Source organism: Nerophis lumbriciformis, linkage group LG03 (assembly GCF_033978685.3).
Source record: "Nerophis lumbriciformis linkage group LG03, RoL_Nlum_v2.1, whole genome shotgun sequence".
Taxonomy (NCBI): Eukaryota; Metazoa; Chordata; class Actinopteri; order Syngnathiformes; family Syngnathidae; genus Nerophis; species Nerophis lumbriciformis.
This window is the reverse complement of record NC_084550.2, coordinates 57,835,541-57,847,661: the sequence shown is the minus strand read 5'-3', so window position 1 is coordinate 57,847,661 and position 12,121 is coordinate 57,835,541. Positions and strand designations below refer to the sequence as shown.

The window sequence follows — 12,121 nt, the reverse complement described above, 5'->3', positions numbered from 1 at the left end:
AAGCGAGAACAGAAATCCTTCTTCACAATTGTTCTCCCTCTCATGTTGGAGCAGGGTCCATCAGGGCCTGCCGGTCCTCGAGGCCAAGTGGTGAGTAAACCCAGTAAAGGGTCTTGATCTGCTTACTTGAAGGACTGGCTCTACTCTAAATGCCTTGCCACTAGACCTCTTCTTTTCCCTCCTTGGGCTGAAGCTTCCTGTTCCTTCTTCTTTTGTGTTTCTGAGCTCAGCCAGTTTCCTCTTGATGTAGAGTTTGCCTGTCCTCTGACCTTTCTGTGTTGTCATGCTCTCCAAGGTCGGCCTGGGTTGCCTTGGAGAGCATGATATATATTAATGTATATGTATATACGCTATATATATCGTTAATTATGTAATTATTTATATATGTATAAATAAATGGATTTATTATATTCGAAGTATAAGTCGCTCTGGAGTATAAGTCGCACCGGCCAAAAATGGAATGTACTTTTATACCCAATCATGGCACTCACCTGTTCCCAATTTGCCTGTTCACCTGTGGGATGTTTCAAATAAATGTTTGATGAGCATTCCTCAACTTTATCAGTATTTATTGCCACCTTTCCCAACTTCTTTGTCACGTGTTGCTGGCATCAAATTCTAAAGTTAATGATTACTTGCAAAAAAAAAAATGTTTATCAGTTTGAACATCAAATATGTTGTCTTTGTAGCATATTCAACTGAATATGGGTTGAAAATGATTTGCAAATCATTGTATTCCGTTTATATTTACATCCAACACAATTTCCCAACTCATATGGAAACGGGGTTTGTACATGAAGAGGACACGTTCATCAACGCAATGTAGCATCGTCGATAGCGAGCTAGCTAATGTTCCTCCACAGTGCGAAGCTGCTTCTAACTCACCAAATTGTCTCCATGGCGACAGATAAACTACGCTTAAAACAAGTAGCTCTATCACTGGAGCACTACGGGACGAGGAACAGCTAAACATGCTACACCACACACACTGTAAAGGGATACATGAAGCCATGCTAATCGCTACGATAAGGCTCTCAAATGTAAACGGCTGGGCAATTTGAGTGTTTGCAGTTGTGGGAACTCTCTACCCCTGCAAATTAAAACTGATACAGCTATTTATCTTATTAATACATTCATTGGTTGATTTTTGGAGAATTTTTTCAACCTAACTTACATTGCTTATTATGGGCATCTACATCAACAATATGATTTGCCTGAGGAGCTGGACAGAACAAAAGAAAATAACAAAAAATACAAATAAAGGTGTTTTATTAATATACCTTGACCTTCACCTATGGACAGGAATGATACCAAGTATAGTACCAGTATATTGACGATACTACGGTGATGTATATTTTTATTAAAAAAATGTTGTCGTTTTTGCTGTCTGCAAACAAGGAATGAAGTCCCCGTACACAGGAGGACTTTAAAGGCAAAAACAAACGGATTTAAATCACAGCCAATAGTATATTTTTTGTTTATGTTTAGTTATTTTGCATTATGACTTTATTTTACTCAAAATGTTATACCTAATAAAAAGGAAAAAGAAAATAATTTAATTGATTTTGGTTATGACGTCATTCTTTGTTCTTGTCTGAATATGATCGTGATGATCAACGATGTAATCATTCAATGATCTTGAAAATGTTAAATATCAGTACCAGCATTGGTAATACTACCTCTGTAACTACTTGGTATTGGATTGATACCTAAATGATGGTCAGAGTTATTAATCAAATATCCCTTGTTATCCACCATTTTTTTCCCCTGATACTGAAAATGTGATTTAAAATGTAAATTAATTTTGTCTTGTCATTTTTTTCCCCCAAAAAGATTCTTTAAAAATATTAGTGCAGTGTATTTATAGTTACACACCACAGAAGGCAGGGTGCCAATGCAATTTCCAGCGACTTTAGAGTTGGTTTACCTCTTTCTTACATTTAATGCCATTTTTACCACTTGCATGATTGGGTGCAAATGAGTCGCTGGATTTTTCCATCTGAAATGTGACTTTGTAGCCTCCCTAGGCAATCTAGACACGGTTATTAGTGCGCCGTGCACATCATGTTCCTCGCAGACAGATTTCACCACTTTAATCTTTTCATTTGTATTGGAAGCAGCTCAGGAAGTGACAGGTTCCTCTTGAAATATTCATGAGGACCACCGGTGCCCCCGAGGTATTTGTGTGCAACGCCACTGTTTTGAAGTTGACTTTTTTTTGTGGTGTTTGTCGTCGTTGTTGTTTTTTTAGCTATATGTAAAAATGGCAGCATTAGAAGAGATGAAAGGAAGCCAAGACCTGGACAACTGTGGGCAGGATTCAGTGTGTTTTGGGGGGCTTGGGGGAAAGGAGGGTATGTGAATGTGGATAGTGCTGTTCTGATTTGGCCCAGCGGATTGTGCATGCAGCTGAGCTTGCTCTTGGCTTTCCCCTGTCGCAGCACTGCAAAGTTTATCATACCGATGTCTCTGTGTTGACACCGTTTGTCTCCTGTGTTCACCCTCACTGTCTAATATTTGTGTTTGTACACCTGTGCACTATTCATGCATACAACAGCATTATCTACTGTACAGGGCTATGAAGCTATCATGGGATCAACCACAAAATACCGTATTTTTCGGAGTATAAGTCGCTTCGGAGTATAAGTCGCACCGGCCGGAAATGCATAAAAAAGAAGGAAAAAAACATATATAAGTCGCACTGGAGTATAAGTCGCATTTTTGGGGGAAATGTATTTGATAAAAGCCAACACCAAGAATAGACATTTGAAAGGCAATTTAAAATAAATAAAGAATAGTGAACAACAGGCTGAATAAGTGTACGTTATATGACGCATAAATAACCAACTGAGAACGTGCCTGGTATGTTAACGTAACATATTATGGTAAGAGTTATTTAAATAACTATAACATTTAGAACATACAATACGTTTACCAAACAATCTGTCACTCCTAATTGCTAAATCCCATGAAATCTTATACGTCTAGTCCAGGGGTCGGCAACCCGCGGCTCCAGAGCCGCATGCGGCTCTTTGATCACTCTGATGTGGCTCAGCTGCATACTTGCCGACCCCCCGATTTTCCCGGATTTCAGTGCCTCTCACAGAAAACTCCCGGGATTAATATACTCAGATTTGCACCCTTACAATAATAATAAGGGTGTGCCGTGATGGTACAGCATTTAATGCCCACTACAATATGTATAAACAACGTGCCAGTCGAGCCTCTTATTATATGCATCTTCTGCTTGCATACGTAAGTGACAGCAAAGCATACTTGGTCAACAGCCACACAGGTTACACTGACGGTGACCATATAAAACAGCTTTAACACTCTTACTAATAATGCGCCACACTTTGAACTAAAACCAAACAAGAATGACAAACACATTTCGAGAGAACATCTGCACCTTAACACAACATAAACACAACAGAACAAATACCCAGAATCCCATGCAGCCCTGACTCTTCCGGGCTACATTATACACCCCTGCTACCACTAAACCCCGCCCCCACCCCAACCCTGCTCCCCCCCCCCCTGTGCGTCGGTTGAGGTGGGCGGGGTTTGGTAGCGGGGGTGTATAATGTAGCCCGGAAGAGTTAGGGCTGCATGGGATTCTGGGTATTTGTTCTGTTGTGTTTATGTTGTGTTACGGTGCAGATGTTCTCCCGAAATGTGTTTGTCATTCTTGTTTGGTGTGGGTTCACAGTGTGGCGCATTATTAGTAAGAGTGTTAAAGTTGTTTTATACCGCCACCGTCAGTGTAATCTGTGTGGTTGTTGAACAAGTATGCATTGCGGTCGTGAGCAAGCAGAAGCCCCATACAACGTATGACCGGGCCGGCACCCTGGTTGTAGTGGGCGCTCAATGCAGTCACATCACGGCACGTTCGAGAGAATATTTGCCCTGATATTCGTAGTCTCCCGGAAAAATTGGGAGGGTTGGCGAGTATGACGCTGTCAAGCGGCAATTATATAAAACCTGCGGGCCGCAGTAACATTCAATTTTCATATTAAGATGTGGGCCGTGTGTCTGAGACCCCTGGTTTATACATAGCACAATGCAAAAAAAAAACTTTGAATGCAGTGTTATTTCATTTTAAATTTCAAAAAGATGATTGTGGCTCCCATTGTTTTCTTTAATTTGTGAAACTGGTCAAAATGGCTCTTTGACTGGTAAAGGTTGCCGACCCCTGGTCTAGTCTCTTACGTGAATGAGATAAATAATATTATTTGATATTTTACGCTAATGTGTTAATCATTTCACACATAAGTCGCTCCTGAGTATAAGTCGCACCCCCGGCCAAACTATGAAAAAAAAACTGCGACTTATAGTCCGAAAAATACGGCATTTCTTCTTGGATTTCAGTTTTTGGAATGCATGACTTTGTTTTTCATTCACAGGGAAACCCAGGAGAGCCTGGCATCAGGGGACTATCGGTAAGAATGACAAACAAAAGCGATCCAACAAGCAGACACCACCAGGACTTCATATTGTTTGTTTTTCTCAGGGCTCTTTGGGTCCAAATGGACTTCCTGGTCCACCAGGTGTGAAGGTTAGATGGCTACTTTTTTTTTGTATTAATATGCCGCTCTATAGCCCATAATGTTTGTGTTCTGAAATGATATTTCTTTTATTACCCACTGTGTAAAGTCATGAAGTGAAATGTGTTTCACAGGGGACTCAAGGGGAGCCAGGGGTTGGTGTTCAGGTAAGGCACCGGTGATTATATCGATTTTATGTGCTTTTACTGGTGTTTCAGTATCCCGGACATGTAACCAGTCAACCTTTTGAGTGTGCAAGGTTTGTCTACTTCCTTGCAGGGTCCTCCTGGTGCCCAAGGCAGCACAGGTCTGCCAGGAAACCAGGGTCCTCCAGGAGCTGTGGTAAGTGTCACACCAAAGCAAAAAAAAAAAATTATTTCATGTTTCCTGGTGAAATTCATTGAAATTCTCCTGGTGTTACTGTGTTTTGTCATACTACTGTATGTATTACCTCATGCAGGGTCCACAGGGGCCTCCAGGCTTGTCCGGGCAGGTGGTAAGTATGCAGCGCTGATGAAAAATACTTTTACCTGAATGAAAAATAATGAGAAATACCGTACTGTATATACAAGCAGTCAAGTGTTTAACTTAAAGTTAAAGTTTAATTTGCCAGAAAATCTCACCGCATGACTTTTTATTACTTCTCATTTTCAATATTAACCACCGCAGCTTAGTTTAACTGCTACATTGATGAATGTTAGGTATGTAAATGGTCAAACTCTCTTTAGGGAGAAGCTGGAAAGCCAGGGATCCCTGGTAGAGATGGAGTGTCTGGAAAAGATGGATTACCTGGCTTGCCAGGGAAGCAGGTTTGTGTGTGTCTCTTACAGTATGTACGTGTGTAGCATTTCTTAGTTCTTCATGTCCCGTAACGTGTCTGTTACAGTATGTCCGTGTGTACCGGTAACATTTCTATAGTTCTTGATGTCCTTCAACGTGTCTCTTACAGTATGTATTCGTGTTACATTTCTGTAGTTCTAAATGTCCTGTAATGTGTCTCCTACAGTATGTACGTGTGTAACAATCCTGTTGGACATGTGTCTGTTACAGTATGTACGTGTGTGACATTTCTGTAGTACTTGATGTCCTGTAACGTGTCTGTTACAGTATGTATGTGTGTAACGGTAATGTAATTCTTAATGTCCTGTAACATGTCTGTTACAGTATGCATGTGTGTAACAATAATGTAGTTCTTAATGTCCTGTAGCGTGTCTCTTACAGTTTGTACGTATATAACAATTCTGTTGGACATGTGTCTGTTACAGTATGTACGTGTGTAACGGTAATGTAGTTCTTAATGTCCTGTAACATGTCTGTTACAGTATGCATGTGTGTAACAATAATGTAGTTCTTAATGTCCTGTAGCGTGTCTCTTACAGTTTGTACATATATAACAATTCTGTTGGACATGTGTCTGTTACAGTATGTACGTGTGTAACAATGTTGTTGTTCTTAATGTCATGTAACGTGTCTGTTACAGTATGTACGTGTAACATTTCCGTATTTCTATATGTCCTCTTATGTGTCCGTTACAGTATATACGTGTGTAACATTTCTGTAATTCTTGATGTCCTTCAACGTGTCTGTTTCAGTATGTATGTGTGTAAAATTCATGTAGTTCTTGATGTCCTTCAACATGTCTGTTACAGTATGTACGTGTGTAGCATTTCTTAGTTCTTAATGTCCTGTAATGTGTGTGTTACAGTATGTACGTGTGTAACATTTATGTAGTTCTTGATGTCCTTCAACATGTCTGTTACAGTATGTACGTGTGTAGCATTTCTTAGTTCTTAATGTCCTGTAATGTGTCTGTTACAGTATGTACGTCTGTAACATTTATGTACTTCTTGATGTCCTTCAATGTGTCTGTTACAGTATGTACGTGTGTAAAATTCATGTAGTTCTTGATGTCCTTCAACGTGTCTGTTACAGTATGTACGTGTGTAACACTTCTGTAGTTATAAATGTCCTGTAACGTGTGTGTTACAGTATATACGTGTGTAACATTTCTGTTGTTCTTGATGTCCTTCAACGTGTCTGTTTCAGTATGTATGTGTGTAACATTTATGTAGTTCTAAATGTCCTGTAACGCGTGTGTTACAGTATATACGTGTGTAACATTTCTGTTGTTCTTGATGTCCTTCAACGTGTCTGTTACAGTATGTATGTGTGTAGCATTTCTTAGTTCTTAATGTCCTGTAACGTGTCTGTTACAGTATGTACGTGTGTAACATTTCTGTATTTTAAATGTCCTGTAACGTGTCTGTTACAGTATGTACGTGTGTAACATTTCTGTATTTTAAATGTCCTGTAACGTGTCTGTTACAGTATGTACGTGTGTAGCATTTCTTAGTTCTTATTTTCCTGTAAAGTGTCTATTACAGTATGTATGTGTGTAACATTTCTGTCGCTCTAAACGTCCTGTGACATGTTTTTCAGGGCATTGTTGGGCCTCCGGGCCAGCCGGGCTTAAAGGGGGAGCTAGGAGACAGTGGTCCTCCAGGGAAGGTGAGAAAATATTGCGGTAGTTTGTAGCGCTACATGTTTTATTGGGCGCGATCCAAGCGACGTGATGATTTACTGCCGCGAGCCATAAAATAGCATCTCTGTGGTGCTATTATTAGGATCCTGTGGAGATAGTTTTGATTTGATGCACAGCTCTACGTGGTCTTCCTTCAGGGGGCCATCGGCCTGGCTGCCACTGTTTGTCCAATTGGGAGGATGATGAGTCACCTCTCTGTATTCTGTAAGAGTTCCTCAGGTTGGCCAGGAGCCCAACAGTCAGTAAACTACAGTATGCAGTTCTCTGCAGAAAGGCTTATGTCCTAAAATGAAAGTGTCATCAAATGATGCATTCCAATCAACTAATTGGTATGTAGTTTACTAGTACTTTGCACATTGATATGAATGATACCGCATTAAACCAAATATAAGACAACCCAGGATGTAATAAGACTCCTAAGGACTGACGACTAATATTCTGCAAATTGATATGCATGATACCTTATTGACCCAAATATAAGATGACCTGGCATGTCTGAATGACGACAGATATTCTGTGTATTACTGTGTATGATACTGTATTGACCCAAATATAAGACAACCACTAATGACGACTAATATTCGGAACATTGATGGACATGATACCATACTGACCCAAATAAAGTGACAACCCAGATGTTAAGACAACGCTTAAGGATTGACGACTAATGTTCTGCACATTGATGTACATTATATCCTGTTGACCCAAATATAAGACAACTCAGAATGTAAGACGACCCCTAACTACTACCGAATAGTATTCTGCACATTGGTGTACATTACTCCCTATCAGTGTTGGGTTAGTTACTGAAAAGCAGTAACTAGTTACAGTTACTAGTTACTTCATTTCAAAAGTAACTCAGTTACTAACTCAGTTACTTACACCAAAAAGTAATGCGTTACTGTGAAAAGTAACTATTTAGTTACTTCTTTTTGTCTTTTTTTTTTTTTTAAAGCTCCCATTAATGCCCTTTTAGCCTTCATTTCAGTACTGTTATTGCACTGGAGAATAATACAATCTGTTGATCAACTTGACATGCATTTGCATTACTGAACTCTGCTAAGCAATGTGGTCTACATACAACACACAAAGACAAAGATATGTTACAAAGACCCATTTGTTTCTGGCCAGAACAAATTGACAAAACTATTTTAAATAGCTGCAACATAACGTACATACGTAACAAACAGCATAATAACAGCATAGATGTAAACCAAGAAAGGCACACACTACATACACAAAGCCTAACCAGGCATTTTCTTCCTCAAGTAATTCTGATACAAAATCATGTCTGAAGCCCAGAAGACTCTCCACATTTCCCCAGTTTTAGTTTAGAGATAAGGAAAAATTGGCCTGGCCCACTAGGATCCCTCTTTATGTTTGTGAACTTTATAGTCTATACATTTAGAGTGATGTGATAATCAAACACTCTAGAAGTCTAGAATGAAAGAGTATATAAGAGAATTGACAGCAACGTTCCCTCTCAGGAGCGCGCCTGTGCAATTGTGCACTGCTCAAGCGTCCTCTGCGCACGGCAAATCTATGCCACGCACAAAATCAAATAAAAAAATAAGCGCATAACAATTTTCGACACGACAGAGAAAACCGTTTTCGTCATCATTGTTCAAATATTGTAACGTCTGTCGAGACGCTTTGAGGACATGAATTCCATCCATCACTTTACTGAGCAAAACTCTTTATTGTCGGCCATAAACACATCACCAAAACATTAGTAAAAAAAATGATATCTAGCAAAAGTGGTCATTTTCTGCAGTACAAACCATACCAAAAGTAACTTTGTTTTATCAACAGCTGCCGCTCGCTCTTTCTCACGTGCGCCAACACTTGCACATATGGCACTGAGCCAGTGATGCGTTTACAGCCACACAAAAAGTCGGACAACTCCAACACCACACATAAAGTGTAATTCCAGGTCGTTACACTATGATTTACCAATCAAATGTGTGCTTATTCTAGTGTCATTTATTAGGAATCTTAATTTATAAATATTAATCATTAAAAGCTGTTAGTATATTAAATAAATACAAATAAAAATAAAAATTTTTACAAACAGGAAGTTGCAGGAATGTACACATGATCCCCTGCTTACATCTCATTGTGCAACATGTGAATGTTTTAATGGGAACTAAATGCAATGTCTGAAAGGGGTACCAATTATTTCCAAAGCAGGACCTCCACCCAGACAAACAATACAAGTACACAGTTCATGAAAAACAATATTTGTTGTTATTGTCATTGTAAGTGGGCCTAAACACTTATATTAGAAATGGAAATGACTGCTGTTATTTGATTATAATAATAAGAGAATGTTGTCTGTCTATCTGTGTTGGCCCTGTGATGAGGTGGGGACTTGTCCAGGGTGTACCCTGCCTTCCGCCCGAATGCAGCTGAGATAGGCTCCAGCGACCCCGAAAGGGACAAGCGGTAGAAAATGGATGGATGGATGGAGATTGAACTTGTTATTTATTCAGGTTTGGGACAGGTGTGCTGCTGGTGTAGCCACAGTGTGCACGTCTAAAGTTGCTCACATGGGCTCCACTCAATGCTCAGGGACTTTTTGCGTTTGCTCACACACATGAACAATTAGAGGGAACATTGATTGACAGAGTGTGTGTACCTTCAGCGGTGAATGATGAGAAGAGGCAGAGTTAATCCTTAAGTGGTGGAGGTGAAGTGGCATCAGAATCTCTATCTCTCTTTACTAGCTTCGTCGAAGCATGTTGCTTATGTAGCTTGTTTCAGCAGATTTGAATTGCTGTTTTGGGCAGTAGATGGGATCTTTGATACAAAGCACAATTTACATTTAACTAAAATGTTCTTTTCTTTGTGCTCGACAAAAGAAAAGTAGTGAAAATATCTCCATGTTAGCAAACTCGACTTCTGGCTCCGCCATGATCAGACACGCCCCCCCCCCCCTCTCCACACTCACACGCACACACACCCACACAGAGCGCATGTCTCTCTCTCTTCTCCGGCTTGACACAAGAAGAATCAGAACGATGACAGAGCAGCGCTCCGATAAAACACACTTTATACTACATAAAAAGTAACGTAAAATAACGCAGTAACGCATCATGTAGTAACGGTAACTGAGTTACTGAAAATAAAAAATAACGCGTTAGATTACTAGTTACCGCCGAAACTAACGGCGTTACAGTAACGCGTTACTTTGTAACGCGTTAGTCCCAACACTGCTCCCTATTGACCCAAATATAAGACAACTCTGAATGTAAGACCACCTCTAACTACTGATGACTAATATTCTTCATATTACCCTTAATAAAATATGCACGCTAACAACAACCATCGACTACTAATAAAGTTAAAGTTCCCATGATTGTCACACACACACACTGGGTGTTGTGAAATGTGTCATGTGCATTTGACCCATCCCCATGTTTACCCCCTGGGAGGTGAGGGGAGCAGTGAGCAGCATTTGATTTAACCCCCAATTCCAACCCTTGATGTTGAGTGCCAAGCATGGAGGCAATGGGTCCCATTTTTTGTAGTCTTTGGTATGACTCGGCCGGGCTTTAAACTCACAACCTCCCAGTCTCAGGGCGGACGCTCTAACCACAAGGCCACTGAGCTGGTTAATATTCTGCACATTGATGTGCATGATACCCTATTGACCCAAATATAAGATGACCATTAATATTTGACAAGCCTAAAGACTAATAACGACGGATATTCTGTGTATTGATGTGCATGATAATGTATTGACCCAAATATAAAGCACCCCCTAATGATGCCTAATATTCTGAACATTGATGGACTTGATGCCATACTGACCCAAGTACAGTATAAGACAACCTCGAATGTAAGACGACCCTAAGGACTAACGATTAATATTCTGCACATTGATGTACATGATACTCTATTGATCCAAATATACGACAACCCTGAATAAAGGATGCACGCTAACAACAACCATAGACAACTAATATTCTGCACATTGATGTGCATAATAACCTATTGACCCAAATATAATATGACTGTTAATATTTGACAAGCCTTAATGACGAATGACGACAGATATTCTGTCTATTGTTGTGCACAATGCTGTATTGACCCAAATATAAGATAACCCCCAATAACCACTAATATTTTGAACATTGATGGACATAATAGTGTATTGACCCAAAAATAAAAGACAACTTTGAATGTAAGACGACCCCTAAGGACTAATGGCGATTGACACATTAATGTGCCAGATACCCCACTGACCAAAATATAAGATGACTCTGAATGTAAGACGAGCACTAATCACTGACCAATATTCTGCACACTGATAGACATGATACCCAATATACCGTATTTTTCAGAGTATAAGTCGCTCCGGAGTACAAGTCGCACCGGCTGAAAATGCATAACAAAGAAGGAAAAAAACATATATAAGTCGCACTGGAGTATAAGTTGCATTTTTTGGGGAAATTTATTTGATAAAAGCCAACTTCAAGAATAGACATTTGAAAGGCAATTTAAAATAAATAAAGAATAGTGAACAACAGGCTGAATAAGTGTACGTTATATGAGGCATAAATAACCAACTGAGAACGTGCCTGGTATGTTAACGTAACATATTATGGTAAGAGTCATTCAAATAACTATAACATATAGAACATGCTATATGTTTACCAAACAATCTGTCACTCCTAATCGCTAAATCCCATGAAATCTTATACGTCTAGTCTCTTACGTGAATGAGCTAAATAATATTATTTGATATTTTACGGTAATGTGTTAATAATTTCACACATAAGTCGCTCCTGAGTATAAGTCGCACCCCAGGCCAAACTATGAAAAAAATTGCGTCTTATAGTCCGAAAAATACAGTAAATATATAAGTACAACCCTGGAAGTAGAAAAACCTCAAGCAACTAATGACAAATAAAATTCTACGCGTTGATGTGCATGATATCGTATAATCGCAAATATAAGACGACTCTTTTTTCATGTAAATCTTTATTTTTTCAATATAAGTGAAAATAGTGGTAGATTGCAATGAAAACGG

The 12,121-nt window shown here is 39.4% G+C and overlaps 1 protein-coding gene across 1 annotated transcript in view; it reads left to right on the top strand.

Moving 5' to 3' along the window:
- col7a1 (collagen, type VII, alpha 1) overlaps positions 1-12,121 on the top strand; it is a 265,397-nt gene that overhangs the window by 198,706 nt on the left and 54,570 nt on the right. The window contains exons 83-90 of the mRNA XM_061930639.2: positions 55-90; positions 4,404-4,439; positions 4,511-4,555; positions 4,679-4,711; positions 4,824-4,886; positions 5,005-5,040; positions 5,273-5,353; positions 6,984-7,052. Coding sequence (XP_061786623.2) covers positions 55-90; positions 4,404-4,439; positions 4,511-4,555; positions 4,679-4,711; positions 4,824-4,886; positions 5,005-5,040; positions 5,273-5,353; positions 6,984-7,052 — 399 coding nt within the window. The remainder of the gene's footprint in view (positions 1-54; positions 91-4,403; positions 4,440-4,510; positions 4,556-4,678; positions 4,712-4,823; positions 4,887-5,004; positions 5,041-5,272; positions 5,354-6,983; positions 7,053-12,121) is intronic.